Below are 24067 nucleotides of genomic sequence, written 5' to 3'. Positions count from 1 at the left end.
TTCAAAATTGGGATATGGCAAGGAGAAAACTCGTTTGGCTTGTCATAAGATGGGTAAGTGAAAGGTATACTCATTTTGGGAGGAATATTTGGTTTGGGTTTAGCAATTAAGTTCCTATCTTCCAAACTGATTCTCAGCAACCACTTTCCGTCATATTTTGGAATGGAAGTTAGTGGTTCTAGTGATGATTCGGAGAGGAGTGCAAGCTGTTTGTTCTATTTGGTGCAAGTTAGATATGACGAGTCAGCACCATATTCAATCGCCTTTCAATTCCATAGTCATTAGCTGTTCAACCAACAGGATTCCATCTTTATAGGCATTACGAGTCACCACCTACAATCTAAAGTGGCCTTGTTAGGGGTAGTTTAACTACTCTGAAGAAATGTAGTCAATATATTCTACAATATCTGACATTACAAGTTATATACAAAGAAGGTATATGTACTTGTGTAATTAAAAGTTTACATGATGGGTCAATATTTTTATTGTATAAAATCTAAAGCTATATTTAAAATGATTGAAATAAGAGTTGTATTATAACATTTTTTTTTAAATCTATTTAGATCATAACAGGTCTCACCTTGTTCCTAGCATTTTCAGCTTTAACCTCTTTAGCCTCAAACAAGACAATTTGGTAAGACTCTGAGAATTCTTCTATACAATTCACCAACATAGCAGCTGGGTTCTGGAGAGCTTTTACTGTTTCTGCAGCATCCTGATGTTCAATAGCATCATTTATTGCAATTATAGCCGCATGTACTAGAAACAAAAAACAAAAAATATGTAGTTGCAAATTATTAAATACAATTTAATGAAAGAAGAATTGCTCTAAATGAACAATCTATTAAATTTATGACAATTTGAAATACTGCAAAACGTGTTACTTCAGACTTTGGTTCCATTATAAAATTTAAAGTAAACAGAGCAAGATAGAATAATTTGGGTTATAATCAAGATTGCCTGCTCTTTTTGACTTGTGGATAAATCATATATACTTGTAAGCAATATTTGATTAAAAAATGGAATTAAAATGCATTATTTTTTAGTAAAAGATTTGTTTTGTATGAAAGATAATTTAAAGCTAGTTTGTAATAAAATGTTATTTTTGGTTTTGTAATGTTGGTACAGTGTATCATCATACCTCCATTCCCTGGGAAAATCAAAAGCAAAATTGTTACACATAATTGGATTTCGTAAAAAGCCACACACAAAAAATAAAAAATTTTTACAGACTACCATTTGGCTTTAATAAAAATATCTGTATCTTCCTTACAAAATAAATTCCAATCATTTACAAAAATAGACATGATCCTTTTAAAATATTTGCATCTTTTAAATTAAATTTTACATATTTACTTTCCTCAATTCATCTTTAACCTTTTAAAGGATATATTTCACATTTCAAATAAATTTTTTAATTCTACTCAAATATTGTTTTTTGAATGAAAATGATAAGTATAGATTTTTACCTTGTCAAGTGTGAAAATATTTAATTATGCAGACAGCAAGTCTCTACAACAAATTTTTAATTTTGTTTAAAAGGATGTGGAGGCAAATATTTAACTTGATATCACCTGACTATTTCAATTTTTTTCCTGTAACATCTTTAACACTTCCATTAGGTTGGTGCAAAATAATATCGTTATTCTTGCATCAACCTAATGTAAAAGAATAAAACAATTGTCAAAACTGTACAAAGATTCTGTGATCACAATGCAAAGAAAGATGGAAGGGAATGAATTTTCTAATAAAAATAATGACTTTTTATAATTAATGAGTAAATGCTGAAATTTTCATTTTAAGTCAAATAATTTCCTGATATAATAGAAATATTTAAATACTGAGTATAGCGTTTGGTGGCATACACATTTATTTGGCAATAGCAAATACTCTTTAAATATAAGCATCAATATCAATTTATACAGCATGGATTTTCATAATTTTTTAAATGGCTTCAATATTCTGAAATATGAGGCTATCATTGGAATCATTGGATGGATATGTTCTTACAGAAAATGGATACTCCATGAATAATAAACTGGCTAACTTGATGTAGAGATATTATCCACACACCGCCTTTAGATTCATATACATGTGTCACATGTTTAAAAAAAGTCCAAATCCAATCTAAACAAACAAAAAAAAAACATTCATTTTACAAAGTATATATAGAAAAGTATACATACATGCAGCATCATCCACAGATAACTGTAAAAATAAAAAAAAAATCCATTAAATGTGTAAAAATTTATGAAAACAGTATTTTTTTTAAATTCTGAAAAAGTTATTGAAATGCCAGATAGAAAATTTCCATCGAGTATTTTCATAGAGTGAGAAATTTATATATTTAAAATTTAAAACTGAGCATTGATGAAATGTATAGAATATAGAACGGTTCAGAGTCTTGTGTGTGCTTGATATTTCACTGAAAGAATAGGAAACTATATTAGACATTAATTTAAAAGATAAACATTCAAATGTCCTGTTTGTGAAACAAATGCACTTTCAAAATGTGAGTAATTCATTTGGATTTGGTCAACATGAAAACAAATGTGATACTGAAAAGTATGCCTTTAAAATGAAAATGTGAATTTTACGTTTAATAGGTATTTTCATAAAACTGGGAATTTGGAACAAACTCACATTTTTTCTTCAAGGTACATCTCTGAACTAATTCTCAAATAATTCAATTTTCCTTTCAAAAGACAGTGGATTACCAAATGATCAGAATATCAAAATCTACATTGTAAAAGAAAGGGAAATGTGAACAAAGGGATGGAGTTGGAGATTGAAAAAGGCAACCAAATCTTACTAGCTCACCTGCCAAAAAGAAAGATATTTCTTCATCATTGGGTATCACTTTGAACTTTCTGTTCATATATCTGCAGTTCTACTTTTAACTACTCGTGAAATTTTCCATTTTCTTAAAATAGATCAGAATCAAATTTGTTTTTATCTAGATTTAAAAAAAACAAAAAAAAACAATGTCGGATTCTAACCTTACATTTACACATCTTTCTATATAATTTGTTGAACAGCAGATGATTATTTTTGTCCACCTGATTTGAAAAAGTTTATTTCTTTACTTATGTAATTGGTAGAATTGGCCTGATTGGTTACACTGATTGGAATTGAGTTAAAGATGACTCATTCTGGGAGTTCAATTTATGCTACTGGTTTGAACAAGTATCTCTAAACTGAAGATTTCATAAGGAAGAAATATATACATATGTGGGTAATATATAAAATATTATCCACACACCACCTTTGAAATATGTATGTATATAGTTTGGAAATAAATATTTGTATACATACATACAATTAAATAATTTATTATTTTTACTAGCATGACCAGTTTCTCTGCAGTATTCGAGGATATTTAAAAGAATGTTAAAGAAAAATCTTTTTTAAATATTCTTTGTGAATTGCTAAGTATCTGTGTACCAGCGGTGCCCACTGGACATATGTCACAAAGCTAGAACAGATTTGGTAATAGAATCCCCATTCCTCAGATTCACATAAAATAGTTACTGTGGACAAACTGCTTAAAAATTTTAATAGATGTTGGATTTTTTGATTACTTTATAATTTTATTGCGTATTGTACTGCTAATTTCTGTCATCTTAAATGTAGAGGAAATTTGTTGCCTTCTATGTATAGGCTTTCCATGGGTGGTGTACAGTATGCTCCCAGACTAAGTCTTAATCATTGATTCTGTGTAGTTGTTCATTTTTTTGGAGATAGGATTTACAGGTAGAGCTATATGTGATGCACGTCTAATTTTGATCTAATATGTACATGATATATTTTTAACTGCTACCCAGTCTGTTTTTGATATTACTTTCAGGATTTTTCTTGTTTTTTGGTATTTTTGCTTCAAGGTATTGATATGCGTTACGTTTGTTGTCTAATGTGACATCGAAAAATTTTGTATGTTGTAATTTTGGGATCGGGTTCCCTTGTATTTGGAGTTGTGGGTCTAGATGATATTTTTGTTTTTTACAGAAATGGCTAGCTTGAATACATTTTTGTTGGTCTAGTTCTCTATTTTGTTTAGACAATGTTGTATCTTTCTTTTTATTGTTGGCATGTTTGGTCCAGAATAAGCAATTGAAACGTCATCTACAAATAGTGAATTTTCAAATCTTATTTTGACTATTTTTATTATTTCATTTATGGTACTCCTGCTGCTTGTTCATACTGGTCTGAGAGTGTATTTTCCGGTCACCCTTTGTAATATCTGTGAGATAAGAAGTTATGTATAAACATTGCCATACTTCCTTTTACACCCATATTATGTATATCTTGAAATCCCATATCTTCATGCTGTATCGTACACCTTTTGAATACCAAAAAAATATTGCCACCACATGGGGTCCACATACGAAACAGTCTTGAATTAATGATTCAAGTCATACTATCCGATCATTTGTACTTTATTTCTGTCTGTATCCATTATGGTATTTTGATAGGTTGTTTTTTTTTTTTCCAGGTTCCATATTAACTGGTTGTTTATCATTCTTTCCATAGTTTTGGAAAGGCAGCTGATTAGGCCTATAACTAGTTGGGTTAGTTTGATCTTTATTTGGTTTATCAATTGGTATAATAGTCGATTCAAACCAGTATTACAGTATTTCTCCCATATATTCCATATTTTATTGCATATGTCAAGTAGTACATTAAAAGACGATTCTGGTAATCGCGTTAGGAATCGGAAATTCTCGCAATCGCGTTAGGAATCGGAAATTCATGCATAGGTTGGCAAATGTTATCCAGTCAGTTTTGTGCAATTTCCATTTAGGAACTTTTCTTCTGGTATTTTTTTTTTATTACTTTTGAGTATGATAGGGTAATGGTCACTTCCACGTTGATCTAATCCCAATGGAAGTCCATATAGATGGATGGAGTATATATTGATAGGTCTATTACAGACATGGACCCATTAGCTGGGTGCATGAAGGTATTTTTACCATTATTTAATAAACATAAGTTTGTTGTTGATAATATTTCATTTATTATAATTACCTTTGTTATTGTTTCCCCAATGGTTGCTGTGTGTACAGAAATCTTTCATTATTATGAAAAGGGGTGGGAGTTGGTTGATAAGTTTATCTATTTCTTTTTTATTTATTTGTTGATTTGGTGCAACGTATATCGAGCATATTGTTATTTTGCGGTATAGGTTGCTTTTGCTTGAGGTTCGGTATTTAACTGGAGGGTTGTGTGAGGTATAGTTTTTTAATCAGTATGGACATTCTTCCAACTGGTCTATTTTTTGCTGGTATGTATGTTTTGTTATACATGTTATATCCTCAGAATTTATATTTGTGATTATCTTTGAGTAGTGTTTCTTGTAGATAGATTGCTGAGGGGTTTTGTTTGTTGATTTCTGATATTTCTTCATGATTAGGTCTTGGTCCTCTACAGTTCTATTGTATGAATGTTGTTTTACTATGTTTTGTGAGGTTTTGCATGAATAGATTCTTTATTTTGTTTTTTCTATATCTGCCTGGTTTTTGTGGAAGTTTTTATATCTAATATTCCATTGGTTTGCTCTTTTATTTGTCATATTTATTGTGATTTGTATGGTTTAGATTTATTTTTCTTTATATTTTCTTGAATTTATTGGTTCTTCAGTTTCAATTTTTCTATTTGATTAGTTTTATTTTTGGAATTAAATTTATCTCTGCTTCTGGAGGCAAATCGAAATCGCGGTTTATTTTTGGAGAAGTTTTTCCACTTATTGCTTTAGCTTGCTGAGAGGGTATTTTGGTTGCTTCTTTATTCTTGTATTAGCATGGGCGCTCGGCGTTACCCGGGTGTTTGGATGTGTATGTTGAGAAAAAAAAAAAAAAAAAAGTGGTAGTAGGAAAGCAGGCTCGAACCCGTACTGCAAAGGAGAAAAAGAACAGGGTAAAACCTAAAGTTTATACGGCCAAACTGGAAGCGACATTTTTTTAAATTAAAGCTAGGCAATCGAAATAAGAGGATAACTTTAAAAAATATCAGCAAAAAAAGTGACCATCCCCCCTGTAGAAAAGTGCCTAGTTGAAGGTGAAGATATTAATGTTTTTAGCCAATTTTTCGATATTTGTCGTATGAAAGATTGAACTTTAAAACAATACTGATCTTGCTAAAATCCGTCACCTCTATTGAAAGTTTAAGGCAGACATACATTTATATATTGGTAACTAAAATTTTTTGACCCAAACTGAAAAAGCTTGCCCTATCTCTGAATACTCTTTATGTAAAATTTCAAACATTTAGACCAGAAATTGTCTGAGTAATTTGGAAAAGACTGTAGAGGTCAATTTTTTTTTTTAAGTTTGACTCCTATTATGATCCCTTAAAATTTATTCTTTTGAGCTCACATCAAGTTATTAAGCTAGATCCATGTCCAAGGAACCTATATCTAAAATTTCAAGTGTGTAGACCCAAAATTGTCGAAGGAGTTTGGTAGAGTTCTCAAAGGTCAAATCGTTGAACTTTGACCCTTTAATCGTCAAATTTCTGGCTGAAAACCCGATCACATCGATTTTCCCAAATCTCAGTACTCTGTATATCAAATTTCGAATCTGTAGACTAAAAATTGACAGAGTTATTGCATAGAGAAATGTACACAGACACGTTCACTTTTATAGATATATAGATAGATAGATAGACTAATAGATTAAACAAAAATATATACGTATACATAAATATATATAGAAACGATTTTTTTGTTTACTGTAAAGATTTTAACGCAAATATTATGCAAGTATAAATCATTTAGAATACCTGCATGAATATAATTACACGTAATAATTAACTCTAGATGATCATCCATCAGAAAACCGAAAAAATTAATACGGAATTAATTAAAATGAATGTTTAAAAGAATATGCAAATTAGCTAGATGTTTTGCTAGTGAATGCATTTCCACAGCCCATACATAAGAAAATCGTATTTTTTTTAAATAAATAGGAAGACGGTTTTTAATATGAATATCAATACACACAAAAGAAAAACGAATTTATAGGAGTATAGATTTATTGGTAGTTTTTGATTGAGTTGTAATTTGGGGAGTTCACTTCATTGTGATAAGGTTGTTTTTTCTGTCTTCCATTTCTAACACTTTGAACTGTTGAAAAGGGGGATTTCAGGGTTTACTTGTGAATTTGATTCAATATCTGATTCATATGTACTTAGTTTTGTACTTTCTGTTTCCTTGGGTGAAACTCTAGCTTCTCGATTTTGTAGAATAGGATTTAGATTTTGGAGAAGTTTGTTCTTCAAAGGCATTATTTTTTTTTGGGGGGGGGGGGGTGATGTTGATATTTTATGGATGTTGTTCTTTTCTTTAGTTTTTCTTTTCTTTGACAGCTTTTTTGAAAAGATATTTCTCTTATATTTTATTGGTTATATTTCTTTTTCACAAGATTTGGAAAAGACTGGATGGTTTCCTAAACAGTTGGGGCATTTAGTTTCTTCATAACAAGTTTCTGTATTATGGTTTTGGTCTTTTGAACCACATCTAACATGTGAAACTTCTTCTGCATGCGTCTTTATGGTGTCCAAATCTGACATTTAAAACATCTCAATGGGATAGGGATATATATATATATATATATATATATATATATATATATATATCTACCGGTTCTATACTGTAACTTATTTTGAGTTTTATTGGCATCTTTGATGGTGTTGAATATAAGGATATATGTATTAGTATTTTTTCATTTTTTAATAGATTCTTTGAGATTCTATGACTCCTTGGTTATTTAAGTTGTATAGTATTTCTTCTGCTTCGAAAAAAGATAGTTCTCTGCTTCTAATTATGCCTTTAGATTCATTTTCTCTCATGAGGGGTTAATTTGACCATGATATCATGGAAATGTGACATTTTTAAAAAGTTTGTTGTTTTGGTTTATCTGGTCTATTTTGATCAATAAATTGCTATCTTTCGTTTTGTTTTGTTTTAACATTTTTTGGTTTAATAGTACATTTTCTATGAGGAAGGAGGGGGGGCAGTTTGGACATTGGTTTTTCTCCCATTGACTCTCTGACATAGAATCTTGGAAAGTTGGTATCAGAGTTTGTGTTTCCTTCTTCATCACTGTCTGTGTTAAATTCTGGATATTTTTTTTAAAGCCATATGAATATTCATGTTGATTCATCATTCTTGCTTGCTCCCCACCCTCCTCGGAGCTCTATAGTGAGAGATGGTTGGGAGAAACCCATTCGTCCAAACATCTCAGCGATACAAGAATGATATACTCAAACAGTGGGTGTAGATGTTTGTGACAATTTCCTAATTTCCTTGGCTCCGGCAAGGTATAATAAAGGGGTTTGTTGTCGAGCATATGTTTGTGTGTGTATGTTTTTTGTATGTGTGTGATGCATTTATAGTTCTTTTTTTGTAAAGGTTTACTGCTATTAGGGCTTGTCATGATTAGCCGATTGATCGGGTTGGGTCTCCCCAACCGCTTATCAAGCTGAAGTAAGGGCAAAAGTAAAGTGTTGTAGACTCACAGCCACTTGGATCTGGGTCGCGAGATGCTCAGCTACCAGGATCTCATTCTAAAGCATTACAGGTCGCCACCTACAGCCAACAAGTGGCCCCGTTGAGGGACTTTTACCTTCTGACAGGGGCCTTACTTGTGTAAAGTTTTTGTTTCAAGTTCTTCAAGCATTTCTTTGTGATGTTTGGTTTAGTCATTTGGTTTCATGGTACATCAACCCCTTTGGGTTATTCATGCTGCATCCACTCTTTTTTTTTTTTTTTTTCCAAGCTCCTTGTATCTTCAATTACTAGTTTGTAGTGTTTGGTTGTCTTGAAGTGGATTTTACTGCTTGTTCTCTGCTCTGCAGAACATAAGTGTTGCAATAGGAGAGGGAAAAGGTTATAGATATTAATATTTGGTACATTTTAGGTTAGAAAACCTGTTGGGAAATAGAGGAAAAGGAAGGAAAAAGGTGGGCTGTTTTTGTTTTTGGTTTTGCAGAACACAGTTAAGTTTTGCGAAAGGGAAAAGAAAAACAAAAACATCAATGCTAGGTGCATTTCATCTCAAAAAGCCAATATCTTCAGAAAGCCTGATCTGGTAGCATCAAAACTAGATTAGGAGGGGGAGGACAGACTAGTGAGAAAAGAAGTATCGTGCTACCATCTCTAATTGTTTGGAAGAGTCAATCTTGCCAGGGCAAAAAGAGGAAGTTACAATATTGAATTAAAGCGAATGATAATATGTGCAAAACCTACAACAGATATTGGCTAGTAGTTTGATTATAATAAATTTATGTGTGGAGTCTGCGTTTGCTAAGCTGTAATGTTTTTTCCAGAGTGGAATAATTTTTTCATATTTTATTCTATATAAAAATAATAAATATCTTGAAATAATTGTCAATCTATTGCATAATCTAAGACCCAGATTTTTGTTTTGTTTCACAAAAAAAAAAAAAAAAAAAAAAAAAAAGAAAGTTGTACATGTTTTTGTCATTACTTACTTCATTGGCCAAAATTCCACCAATCTTTCCGAAGGAAGGCATCTGGATTCCATACTTTTCCAATTCTAGCCTCATATTACTGATCTCCTCCTCTAAAATAAAGTAAATTTCTTTTGACTTTTAATTTCAAAATATTTCAGGGTTTTTTTCAAGAACATTCTTCAAATAACATTAAAGTTATTTACAGCTAAAACCAAATAAAAAGTAACAACCATAAAACTTACATCCCACATGCATAATGTTCATTTACACTATCAGGAGTAATTAAAGATTTCTCTTGCAATATTTTTGCTTTAAAACTTAAAATGAAACAAATAAAACCCACACACACACCACCTGCAGTCAGTTTAACTTGCACTAAAGAAATACTGATCACACACACATATATATATATATATATATATACACATTTTAAAAATAATATATATATATATATATATATATATATATATATATATATATATATAACTTCAGTATATTATGAATTTAAATAAAGATTTTCCTCCCTTTCTTTAACCCTTATTGACTTGATAATGTAATAAAAGTTCTTTTGTAACTTCATTCCTTATTTTTTTAACATTCTATAATTTCCTCTTCTTAATCGGGTAGAGATTTTTCTATCCAAATAGGTTTGTCTTATTTGAAAATTTACTTTTTCATATATATATATATATACATATATATATATATACACTATGATATTTGCAACTACTTGAAAAGAAAAAAAAAGTTAGAACAAATTTGTTGACACAATCTTATTTCTATCCATCTGTATTATTAAGGTTTTGTTAATTCAGATTCTCAAGAGTTAAAATCAATTTTAATGTGTGTTTTTTTTACTATACTCTTTCCAAAATTTCCATTTCTCATATCAGTAAAAAAAGATATGATGCCATACTATGTTGTACAATTTCAAAAAGTAAAACATTTTTAATAAGAAATTTAAGAGAAATTAAAAAAAAAAAAAAAATAGATTCAATGAGAAAAATGTTTTGTTTTTTTTAATTTGGAATTTAATGAAATTCTTACAATTTATTTGAAAATAATTTTAGCTATTTAATATACATTTTTTTTTCAATGTTTATATTTTTATAAAGTTTTTAGAAACTTTATATCATTAAAATTTTTTGTTAGAAAAATACTGATCTGATTACAAAAAATTGTAAAAAAAAAACAAACTTTAATTTGAAAAGAATTTGCTTTTATGAATAATGTCTGATATAGATACAATTGTGTTAAAAAATCAATTTTAAGCTGAAAATAAATGAGTTTCTAAAATAAATTTTTTTTTAAATTAGAACCTTGTTTTTTTCTTTTAATAGATGTTTATATACAAAATAAATTTCAAATTTTTTAACCATTATCAGAACTTTCATTTCATAGTTGTTCAGGTGCAGTTTTTCAATTTTTTTTCATATGGTTTAAATAATGTATTCAAAAAGATTGTTAGTTTTTTCTACCTCAAATGTAAACTTCCAAAACATAATCAGAACATGGCTTAGTAGGTAAAAAATTGCAACATGAAAGTTTAACCTTCAAATCAAATTAACAGTAAAATCACACCTTCATATCTCATAGTCAAGTACTAATACTTTACATTATTAACATAGAGTAACACGCTTTATAAAACTAAAAATTAGTAGCCTGCATGAAGTACTATAACAAGCAATAAAAAATGTTTGCGTTTAAAAATTTGTCCATTTTAAACTGACAGCAATTTAAAAAATTTAATAAAATCAATAATTTCATCATTAAGAAAATGTTTTTACTTTCTGGTTTAATGTTATTGAAAAGAATGACTACAAAAACAATTATAGTAATTACAATTACTTAGAATAGAAAGCATGACTAATTTGTACATTTTGTATAACAATTTAAATTAGTCATACTTACCATTCCAGGCTATAAAAAAGTACTTTAGTGCATTTTGAGAAAGAAAACCAAATAAAGTTTGTAGTTATTAAAAAGATTGGAAGCAAATAATTTGAGAAAAAAAAATTAAAAAACATTCTCCACATCTGCATAAGATTTTAAAATGTATAACTTTACAAACTAATCAAATGTCAAGTCATCGATAAAAGTTATCAAGTTTCAGATTTTAAAATATGATGAGGTTTATTAAAATAATTGGAAAAAATATAAAGCATGCTTGCCTATAAGACAGGCTCATATTTTCAGGGAGAACAAAGAGAATAAACAATTGCTGATATAAATTTAGATTTTCTTGTCCTTTGTTGTATATATAAAAAAGGAAAAAATTCTGATATAAAGTTTTTCTTTATACAGAGATTTATGATAATTGTTTGCTCTCATTGTGCCTTAGCTAACCAGTTAAAAATCACTAACATTTTACCCTTCTCGATTGATACATCTTTTCCAGTAGCATGAAAAATTACTGAAAACAAATATCACATACACATTTCCCAGACAATCACATTCAAACTGCAGAACAAATTTGAATTTAATAATTTCTATAAAAAAGATTTTTTTTTTTTTTTTTTAAATTAAAATGATCAGCATTTCCAAAGTTTATAACTTACAAATGCTATTTATCAATTGTGAGAAAATTCACAAATAACAAAAGAAATTTGGTACTATGCAAATTAAATATTTATAATAAAAAAATGCTGTTCTGCACTAGGGAAGGAATATCCACACAAGAATTAAAAATACTAACATAAAAAAAATAACCAAAACACATACCAGTAAAATTTATTTTCCCATAAAGGTCTTGTATTTGTGGTGCCAGTCCAAGTTTAAATAAATATAAACTGAAATAATAGAACACATCTTTATAAAATTAACATCAAAATAAATCCAACTAAAAGATACCATAAGTAAATTTAAATACTTGTTACAATGATTCTAAAGTTTTCATACTTACGATTTTAGATTTTAATGAAATATCAGTAAATTAACATTTCAAATAAAAAAAAAAAAATATGACACGGTTTTCAAAATATTGTTTGAGTGCAGATTAAATAAAATATAGATGAATAAGGTAAATGCAAATCACTGCAGAATCTCAAGTGAGAGAAGATAACTATGCTAAAAGTATCAAAAAGATCATTAGGCATTAAATCTTTGATGATTATAAAATGACAATACCATAAAAAACAAACAAAAAAAAACAAGATGAATGTTGGAAGAGAGAAACATGTATTATTTGGATTACTTTGTTATTCTTACAACATTTCATCTAATGTAACCTTTGACCTTCAGAAGTATCCTGTTAAACTTGGGAATCTGTTTGCAATGACCTGTGTCGTAACAGATAAAATACTAAGTAAAATTCAGTTCTAAGTGACACTCTTCTGCAGGTCGAAGGTTTAATCGTCAGTACACAAAAATACAATTGCAAATGACTTTTCTACCTGGTCATGCATGACAGAACGACTAATTAAGTGGATTAAATAAAAGGTACTGATTTCAGAGTTTGACAGAAAGATTCCAGAGTTCAATAAGATACTCCTGAAGATGGTAAGAGGTTATATCAGCTGAAATGTTGTGAGAATGAAAATGAAAACAGTACTTTGGATAATCCAAATTATCAATCCTTATCTCAAAAATTCAGAAACAGAGAAATGATTTTTTTTTCAAGAATGATGTTAAAGGTTTAAAAATGAACGGAATGAATAAAGGTTTAAAAATGAACGGAATGAATAAAGGTTTAAAAATGAACGGAATGAATAAAGGTTTAAAAATGAACGGAATGAATAAAGGTTTAAAAATGAACGGAATGAATAAAGGTTTAAAAATGAACGGAATGAATAAAGGTTTAAAAATGAACGGAATGAATAAAGGTTTAAAAATGAACGGAATGAATAAAGGTTTAAAAATGAACGGAATGAATAAAGGTTTAAAAATGAACGGAATGAATAAAGGTTTAAAAATGAACAGAATGAATAAAGGTTTAAAAATGAACAGAATGAATAAAGGTTTAAAAATGAACAGAATGAATAAAGGTTTAAAAATGAACAGAATGAATAAAGGTTTAAAAATGAACAGAATGAATAAAGGTTTAAAAATGAACAGAATGAATAAAGGTTTAAAAATGAACAGAATGAATAAAGTTTTAAAAATGAACAGAATGAATAAAGGTTTAAAAATGAACAGAATGAATAAAGGTTTAAAAATGAACAGAATGAATAAATATATTTATTGTTGCATGCCTATTGTTACTTGGTGAATATCCATTGTGAAAGTTAACTATGGGGAAACTGTCCTAATTGAAACAATCTATAGAAAGATTGATCTTCTATAATTGCTGAAGAAAAAATTAAAATGGATTATTTAGAAAAGTGAAAAAGTCACTTGGTGAATATTCATTGTAAAAGTTTTGATATTGAAATATGGAAATCCTTTTCAAATAAATGGAATAGTCAATAATTGTGTTTAGACATCATTACTTGCAGTCATAAATTGTGATTTATTCATAGTTGCTATTTGTAGATTGTATAAACATAAAACTGAAAATTTTCTAACTTTTGATGGACTTATGAAGAGTAAAAGATGTTATTAATTTTACTATCTATTTGAGGTTGTTGCTTTTAATTAAAAAAAAAAAAAACAATACTGAGAACTTTGGAAAAATATAACCATAAAACATTAATACAAATGGGTGAAAATATAAGCTAAATCACTTTTAAATGAGACTAGCAGATAATATGTTAGAAAAAAAATGAAACATCTAATCAAAATTGTTTTAAAAAAAAAAAAAAAAAAAAAAAAAAATCATTATTGGTCCTTCGTTCCTATGAATTTTTTTTTTTTTTTAATTTTAAAAAAGTATTATCAAAATTACTTTTGCTTTTAGAACGTCTGCATCATAAACTGTCTTACCTCAGAGCATGTACGCAATAAATTGCTCGTGGGACATTTTTTTTATCATATATATCTGTCGTTTCAGGATAAAAAATCTGCAATGAGAAATGTATTAAAGTAAAATTATCTCCAAAAAATTTCTATACAAAATACAAACTTTCTGAAGACTTAAACATTTTTTTAAACATAAATGCAATAAACAAATAAGTGTTAGTAATAATTTTGTACAAAGGAAATTTGAGAAACAATTGAAAAAATCTTGGAGACAGATTATGTCGCTAAAGTTTAAGAAAAAGTATTTCCATAACTCATCTTACAAGTTCCTTATTAAAAATGAATAAAATGATCAAATGTTGCATATCTAAGATTAACAAGGTACTAAATTTCTAAGTGGGAAGGACATCCCAAAGGAGGAGTTAATGCCTGGGATGATGGTGTCATGACAACAGAAAAATAAAATAGAGAAGGCAATACTTGGGAGAATTTCCCATACAAGAAGGTAATACCTGCCAGTATGATATCATGGCAAACTATACTACCCATCCCCTAAAAGGAGAAAGTAATCCCTGGGAAGATGGTCTCATGACAGCAGAAAAAATATATCAACCCTCCTACACAGGAGGATATAATACCTGGGAGGATTGCCCCTGCCTTCTTAAAAGGGAGAAGGTAATTCCTGTGAGGACAGTCTTATGACAATATTACACTATTTCTTCCAATTAATAGATACAATAATAGATTAAATCATTTTTCATAGTTCCTTGGTTAAGATCAGTGTAGTATCTGTTCTCAGTATCTCATTTACTGTACACAAAATTATTGCTTCTAAGCGATCATTGCATTAAAAAAAATAATATGGCTTAGTTGATGAGAGAAAGGAAAGAGATAGATTAATTTTTTAAGTAAAACTTACCTTGCATTTTAAACTTTACATGGATATTTATTTTTTGTTTGTAAGTTTTACCTTAATTATCTTGCTTATCACAATAAAAATGATCATGCGTGCAATGTATATTTATAGAGATGGCACTGTCTGGGAAATAAAAACTAAAAGGCAATCAACTAGCATTTATGTAACGTTCACGACTTTCACCAATTTGAACACTCTAGATTGTCTAATGCCTGTGCCCGAATTTAGCATTTATAAGTTTTTTAATTCCCTCATTCCCGTGACAATTGTTTGGTGGCCTTGTGGTAAAGGCTTAGCAAATGGAGTCAAAGGTGACTTTGTCGCTGGATTCAAATCTCCAGACTGGCAGGAATTGTTACCTCTTATACTGATGATGGCATAAGCATGAAACACTAGTGTCTGTAGTAGAATAAGGTTGTAAGTGAGTGAAAGTATGCCAGGCATTGTTGATTCAAACATCAATGTCATCATATCTCTGACTTATGGCAGCAAATATTAAGCCCAGATATTTGAAGTGGTCAAACTCTTCTAGAGTTTCGTTGAAAAGTTTTTCTGAGAATAGCTATTGTGACTGATTGAGTAAATGACATAGTTAAAAAGTGTGGTCAAAAGAACTCAGCCCTATTTAAGTCTGGAATGGATGTAAAAGAACTAATTTCCAACCATAGCAGGGAGTTTTTATGCACATTACGGTTAGTAATATGCTTTGATGAAGTTAAGCAACTGGAGTGGAAACTCCTCTGCATGAGATATAATGCCCCTCGGTTAACTCAAGCAAATGCTGCAGCAAAATTCACAAAGTAAACGACTGTATTGTTGTTAGCACCAGCATTGTTCAAAGGTTCTCTGTCATGTAAATATTTGATCTGTGCATCCCGTTCCAGGCCAGAAGCTGCATTGGTTTGGAGGAGTCCTACAGTCACATTCGAGTTGGAATCTTCTCAATAATATGAACATGACGACTTTTGATGTGATATAAATGAGTGATGTGTCTGCAGTTGCTACACAGGTATCAATCATTTTTCTTGAAAAAGGGAAGGAGAACCACATCACTCCAGTCTTATGGGAGAGATTCAATACTTCATATACATGCAATGAAATGATGTAATGATGCCTGAAAATGTTCATAGGAAGGCTGTCTTCTTTAAGCACTTTATCACTCTTCAATTCGGTAACCAATGGTGGGAGTATCTGCGCGGCACTTATATGTAGATGAAAAGACATTGAGGTGGACATGAACCAGCATTTGAGGTTGGTCATGGTTGAATAAGGTTGCCAAATGACCTTTCCAACAGTTCAGTTTTTAAAGACTGATAAGATCGCCAGTTAGGGCAAGGATCGTTTTGCTAATGGCCGAGTTGTTCTCTGTGCATGATTTTAGATTTTTATAGAGATGCTGCTAGTTTTATATCAGCAACTGGATACCAGTAGGTGTTGCAATCCACCCAGATAGAGCGAATAGTTTCTTAGTTAGTATCGCAAGTTTCTTTGTTTTATCCACCAGTTCAATAATCTTAATGAAAATTCAGGTTTTTGAATGTTTCTTGGTCATGCCCAGTATTTCCTCACGTACATTCTGTTTGAAAGATTGCCAAACTTTCTTGGAGGATTGCTTATCCATATTGGAGTCAGCAAGACCCTATTTGATAGGTTAATGCAAAATCATTCAGATCTTTGTGGGTGCTTAAACCATTAAATATCAAACTGTGGGGACCCGAGGTTTGTTTTTGGCTTTGAATTGAAGATGTAACTTTGTACGAACCATGACATCGTCAGAGCCTTTTGCATTACCAGTTTCGGCACTATATAAGCATGATAGTCAAGAGTCAAGGATACTGGAAGATCATTGGGTTTTAACAAAGATGTGGTCAATCTGGTTAACAATCATGCAATCTGGTTAGCAATCATGCAATCATTCGAATACCAGATCAGAAGGTGTTGCTTCCAATGTTGGAAACGTGTTTGAAACTACAAGGCTTCTGGCCTGGAACGGGCTACACAGATCAAATATTTACATGATAGAACCTGTTAGCAAAAGCAAAGTTGATGAGGCAATCATTATTATCACATCCATTACCTATTGCGAATGGATCAACTATGTGGAAGGGTCACTAGCGCTATTGCATTTCAGTCACCAGTGACGGGAACAAGATCAGACGATGGAGTTTAGTCTGCCAACTTGAGGGGATTGTAAAAAAGTTCTTTGACTACTGATCATACACTGCAATAATAGAAATGCTCAGAGATGTGCCCCTTAGATGAATCTGATCAAGGGAAGATGGGCTTTCAGGAAAGCAAGATAGCATCGATTGGTTACTCAGTGCAAAGGCTACACAATGTTGGCCAGAATTGTCAGTTGGGCTACTATGAAAGAGATGATATGAGGTGTTCGAATAAGAAACTTAGATTATGCAGTGATTGTAGTCAGGAACCCTACCCTCAGAGAGATAGGCGATGTTAGCCTTATACTCAGAGAGAGAGCATAGTGAGCATTAAGCCTCAACAGACAGTATAGTCCTTACATTCCAATAGGTGAGGTGATGGATATCCCCATCATGAAAAAAAAAACCTAGCTTGCATACTTGACATTTGTATCGCTGACAGTTCAAGTGCATTGGACCTGTGGACACCAGACAAGCAGTTATATTTAACCGAATCTGTGTGTTCATAGGAGTTACGTGGGTATTTTTGATCTACAAGCGGACCCTAACCGCAAGTATACACACTTTAAGGGGTTTTTTTTTTTTTTTTTTGACTACACGGGAGTCACCACTTATCAAGACCTGAAAATCACTCAAGGATAAGGGTAAATGACTGTACAGTGGTCAGCACTATAGTAATCGTTAGTAGTGGAAATTGGGTATAATTTGATTATTTAAGAGGACAGCTCAATAAGAACTTGTTTACATTGGGCTTGAAGCTTTATTCATAGAATTTGCATTTAAATTTAGGCACAGAGTTTTGTTGACTAGCTGCAGCTAGATGAGTATTTTTTTTGTGTAAATTTGACAAAGTGAGAGTATAGATTGAAGCTCAGACGAGCAATTGCTATGAAAATAACGATAAAGAGAGGCTCACAATATCTCTTTTGTGGGAAAGAGGTTGTAGAGACAAGAAAAGGATATCACCTATTAGATTTCGAAGTCGGTTTTGAATTTTGGCAGGATAGGTTGCCCCAAGTAGGTCCTATTCATTTTAGGACGTGTCTGTCTCCTATACAGGTGGAGGATTGTATTTTGGCAGGATAGGTTGCCCCAAGTAGGTCCTATTCATTTTAGGACGTGTCTGTCTCCTATACAGGTGGAGGATTGTATTTTGGCAGGATAGGTTGCCCCAAGTAGCTCCTATTCATTTTAGGACGTGTCTGTCTCCTATACAGGTGGAGGATTGTATTTTGGCAGGATAGGTTGCCCCAAGTAGGTCCTATTCATTTTAGGACGTGTCTGTCTCCTATACAGGTGGAGGATTGTATTTTGGCAGGATAGGTTGCCCCAAGTAGGTCCTATTCATTTTAGGACGTGTCTGTCTCCTATACAGGTGGAGGATTGTATTTTGGCAGGATAGGTTGCCCCAAGTAGGTCCTATTCATTTTAGGACGTGTCTGTCTCCTATACAGGTGGAGGATTGTATTTTGGCAGGATAGGTTGCCCCAAGTAGGTCCTATTCATTTTAGGACGTGTCTGTCTCCTATACAGGTGGAGGATTGTATTTTGGCAGGATAGGTTGCCCCAAGTAGGTCCTATTCATTTTAGGACGTGTCTGTCTCCTATACAGGTGGAGGATTGTATTTTGGCAGGATAGGTTGCCCCAAGTAGGTCCTATTCATTTTAGGACGTGTCTGTCTCCTATACAGGTGGAGGATTGTATTTTGGCAGGATAGGTTGCCCCAAGTAGGTCCTATTCATTTTAGGACGTGTCTGTCTCCTATACAGGTGGAGGATTGTATTAATAGCAGTAGAATGATGTGACTATTTTTCCGGTGACTTTGACAACAAATTTGATGTAAGTCTTCCATTTTAGGTAAGAATGAAGGTCAGACACAGAAACTTGTCAAAGCAGAGAACTTCTTTAAGACAATAACCACTCCTATTAATTGGGGCCAAGTGGAGATTAGAGCAATTATGGTAAAGAGATAGAAGCGTAGTTTTGGATGCGTTGAAACTAACTACGTTTTTCCTCATTGCACCATGTGCTCAAGGTTGGAGTAGAAAGACTCCAAGATCTTGATCACTGTTGGTCTTTGAAGTGTTGCTATAGATGTTAGTGTCATCTGCATATATGATGACAAATGTGATTTGGAAGATCATTGATGAAGATAAGAGAGTTGGGCCATGGATGGATCCTTGAGGCACATCAGCATTGATACTCAGAGTTTCGGACTTCTGTCCAGTGATGACTACTTGTAAAAACCAATTGGAGACAAAAACGTTCAATTGTTTAAAAAACATTTCCAGATATTCTATAGCTGGAAATCTTGTAAAGTGGACGTTTATGCCAAACCCTATCAAATGTCTTTGATATGTCAATAGCTATTGCTCTTAAGAGGAAGTCCCCATCAATAGATTCACCGATCCTATGTGAAATTACAGTCAGTACATCAGCTGTAGATCATGCAGGATGGAAACCATACAACTGGGTAGATTGTTTTTGCTGGAGTGATTGACAATTTCTCTATTTAACACAGACTCAAGCAACTTACCCAAGATGTACAGAAAATTAATTGGTTTATACTGAGATGTAGAAGACCGATTTCAAGTATTTTTAAATATTGGGCAAATTAAATGAGGTTTTTCAAGTTGTTGGAAAGCATTTCTACACTGTCATTTTGCTTTAAATGGCCTGAAACAATGTTCTAAATATAATCGGACCAACATTGTTATTAAAATATTTTATTATGTACTTCCATAATATTATTAATTTACTTGCTTTCAACAATGCGGTTCAGGTGTGGTCTGAATGTCATACCCACTTTAGGGAATAGTCTTTCCTTGTTCAGATTAATATTTCAACACATTAATCGAATGACTGCGACAACCAGAAAACTTTTGGGTCACTGTGGTAACCAAAAATTAATATTACTTCATTCTGTTATTCAAAAGTTTACCAAAAACAAACAAGGTGCATGCTTTATTTTTTTAGATACGCAGTGAATTTCTTAGTATTGTCATTTCAAGATAAAGGATGAAAACAAATTTAAACCCCTCAGTAATCCACATGTGCAGTAATGTTTTCTTTTGCTTTCTTTGTAATTAGCTCAACCCCCAAAATGGCATTGCAAATTCATCTTCCCCACCCCCTAGGAGTAACTTATTTCCTACCTCCTACTCCCTACCAAATGAAAATAAATTTTGTGCAGCAATTTTTGGAACATAAATTTTAACTAGAGAAGCAAATCAAAAAATCTTTTTCTATTTAAGACTACACCCTATCCACAATTTTTTGGTTGAGCCAGACGACTGATTTGGCAAACACATGTAGCCAACTAAAGAAACCATAATTAGGAAGACGTAAACTGTGACATAACAATATTCATAAATTTAATTTCCATTAAGATGAACATTTAAATGATTTTCTAATTATTTAAATCCAATTTATGCTGATGCACTTCATTAGTTATCAAATGATACAAACAAATGTTCATGCACGTTGAAACTAACTACGTTTTTCCTCATTGCACCATGTGCTCAAGGTTGGAGTAGAAAGACTCCAAGATCTTGATCACTGTTGGTCTTTGAAGTGTTGCTATAGATGTTAGTGTCATCTGCATATATGCTGACAAATGTGATTTGGAAGATCATTGATGATCAATCAATTTTAATAATTATAGATATAATACTTATAGACAGTTAAAAATAAACACTATGTAGGAGAAAGCGGTGGAAGCAGATTTTCAAACATCTGCATATGATTCCAACTATATATATATATATATATATATATATATATATATATATATATATATATATAAAACAAAGTACTGTTAGAATAAGTAATTGGAAAAAATCAGAAATATTGCCATATCAGAAAAATTTGTACCTACTTTTGGATAACAAAATGATTCTTTGTTTATAGCAAAATTTTCCTATGCTGGCACCAATAATAAAATGATAGATATTGATTTTATGCTATCAGTAAAACTTAAATCTATAGATCACTTCCTTCCAGTGTATTTTTGCATTTGCAAAAATATATGCACATCTTCGATGGATGTTTATGGTAATCAGAAAATTTTGAAAAACTCTATAACTATATATATTTAAAGATTTAATAAGAATAAAAATCAGTAATTATATTGGAAATTAGAATCAAATCGGAAATTGCATCAGAATCAGGGAAAAGTATTCATCACTGCAACAAAGTCGTTTTTTTTTTTGTTTTTTCCCCTCATTTCGCTATTATAGGCTACAAACCAAAAAGCTTCATATGTTATTCTTGCAATAGAGTGTTTTCAGAAAATATGAATACATTAATGAACATCTTCCATAATACATCTAGTCAGTCACAAATGTTGTTTTAGTCCGACAGCCATTCTTTCATCGTTTCTCATTTTATCAAAAGTAAATTTTAATTGCTTTCTTTAAGCTTATTTTTTTAATTATGCTCCGGAAGGCAAAATAAAATTTATTTTATCAGTAAACTTATGCATTGGATACATTTTTAAAACAACTCTTTTGATATAAACTATTTAATATGTACTTTCAAACAAACAAAACACTTGCCTACACAAGATAAACATTGCTTCAGTTTACAACTGGGACGAAATAAAAATTCATATAAATTTCTGCATTAAATGCTTTATTAAAACAATATTTTCCATTAAAACTATTTCCAAACATATCGTTTTAGACTATGGCAGTTTTATTTTTGTCTATTTTTTTTTTTGGGGGGGGGGGGACATTGAAAACCAATCTTGTGTCTGCCTCCAATTTTAATATTTGCCAATTGATATAAGACATATGACGTTCCTATTTAATTGCCTCTCCATAAGACCAGAGTTAAACAAATTATCAGTTTTTAATGTGGGGATGGGGGAACTCCCCAAAAGGGGGTACTCCAGATTGGGACAAAAATAAAAATTGGCACAATCTAGAAGGATTTATCCTTTAGTGACCTAAGACAGAAATGATGTATAGGATTAGAACATATACTACACTTTAACATTAATTCTATTTTGAATAGTGGAATAGAAATAAACCAAAAAAGATACTTTATCTTTTCTATCCTAGATCAGGCAAGATCCAATAAAACATGTATTAATGCATATTGGATTGAAGAATTCAAAATATAAATGAAAATAACAAATTAGTTTGATATTCTAATATTTACATTTTCCAATTTTCATAATTCTTTGGTAAAAAGAGACTCTCACATAATCTTTCTGACTTCCTGTTTAGATATAGTTTGGCAGAAAACTTTATTTTTTTACTTCTATAGATATCTGCAAGAGTTTCTGACAGTGCCAAGTCAAAGAACAATATTTTTTATTAGATACATTAGGGTGGTTAAAGTAGTTTTAATCATGTTAAAATTTATTAAAAAAACATTTTAACTATCATGTATTTATGATGGACAAAGTATTTTATTATTGGAAAAACAATGTCAAAAAATATTTTACATTTTCATAAGAAAATCATTTCATACTAGCTATACCCGGCCACATGTTGCTGTGGCTTAGTGGAAATGGACAAAACAAAAAAATGCCGAGGGTTATGAAAATGCCCCCTCCCCTCTGAAATCCTCACAGGATACCTGATTTTTCTTTTATCACATTAATCTCATCGATTAGAAATGTAACACTCAGGAGTTTAAAAAAAAAAAAAAGAAAGTTTCTTAGTATATTATTTTTATGATTTTTATTGTTGAGTTTGATGGTTTTTTTTTTTTTTTTTTCGTAAATGTGACAATAGGAATATCCTGGCCCAATCACTGCAAAAAATATTTTGCCGCCCATCAAACTTACAAACTGAAACTGGAAATGAAACGTCAATTATTTATTTTAATATTTATTTATTTGTTTGTTATTATTATTTATTTATTTTGTTTGTTTATTATTATTATTTTTTTTTTGCTGCGCTGTTCTTTATTTAGGCACGCATTTACCAGGAAAGAACAAATTACTATTTTGTTATCCTTCTTACTAAAACGAAATTGTTATTTCTAGTATTTTTTTTCATGCATACCTGCTCGAATTACTATTTCGAGTTCTCCTGACCTCTGTCTCCCAATTTTTAGTCTGCTAAAATTTTAATCACGTGATTACGGTGAAGCGACAATAAAATAAACCATTCATTTAATTGTCGCTTGTTATGGATTTAGCTGATTATGGTTGACGGGTGTTTTCTAACTATTCTGTAGTTTCACATAACAATTTAATATGCAAAAAAAAACTTTAATTTATATATAGGGAGTTTATTATACATAATCGGGGGGGGGGGGGTGATCTAAATGCGAGATGAAGGACTGCTTGAATAAATGCACAATAATTTGAAGTTGTAATTATTAAAAAACATCACGTATAACGTGCGGAGGCTGCTGTGTTTTACGTTTGTTCTAAAAATATAAAAGTTTTAATCTTTAATTTTCTTTATTGTGCTCCCCAAAACAAAAGTAATCGAAATTAACCGAAAGTTGAACATTCAACAGTCGTTCTTATATATATATAAGCAAAAGATTATTTTTTGTTATAAAAGACGAAAATCTGTAAACAAAAACGAAATAATTTATTTGTAAACAAAAAAAAAAAATCAATTTGGTATACCTTTGTGGTAATTTTTGTGCATAAGTCCAACTCGCCGACCACATATGGAATGTCAGCTTATGTTTTCAAGTATGCATACAAATATT

General features: G+C 30.9%; 1 protein-coding gene across 1 annotated transcript in view; it reads right to left on the bottom strand.

Moving 5' to 3' along the window:
* Positions 1-24067, bottom strand: part of LOC145276893 (ras GTPase-activating-like protein IQGAP1) — a 274771-nt gene that overhangs the window by 128701 nt on the left and 122003 nt on the right. Inside the window, exons 5-9 of the mRNA XM_080128329.1 lie at positions 14332-14408; positions 12193-12260; positions 9490-9581; positions 2187-2208; positions 581-759 (exon numbers count right to left, since the gene is read on the bottom strand). Coding sequence (XP_079984455.1) covers positions 581-759; positions 2187-2208; positions 9490-9581; positions 12193-12260; positions 14332-14408 — 438 coding nt within the window. The remainder of the gene's footprint in view (positions 1-580; positions 760-2186; positions 2209-9489; positions 9582-12192; positions 12261-14331; positions 14409-24067) is intronic.

The sequence above is a fragment of the Euprymna scolopes genome, chromosome 5, assembly GCF_053919585.1.
Source record: "Euprymna scolopes isolate OS-2025 chromosome 5, ASM5391958v1, whole genome shotgun sequence".
NCBI lineage: Eukaryota > Metazoa > Mollusca > Cephalopoda > Sepiida > Sepiolidae > Euprymna > Euprymna scolopes.
This window is presented reverse-complemented; position numbering and strand designations above follow the sequence as displayed.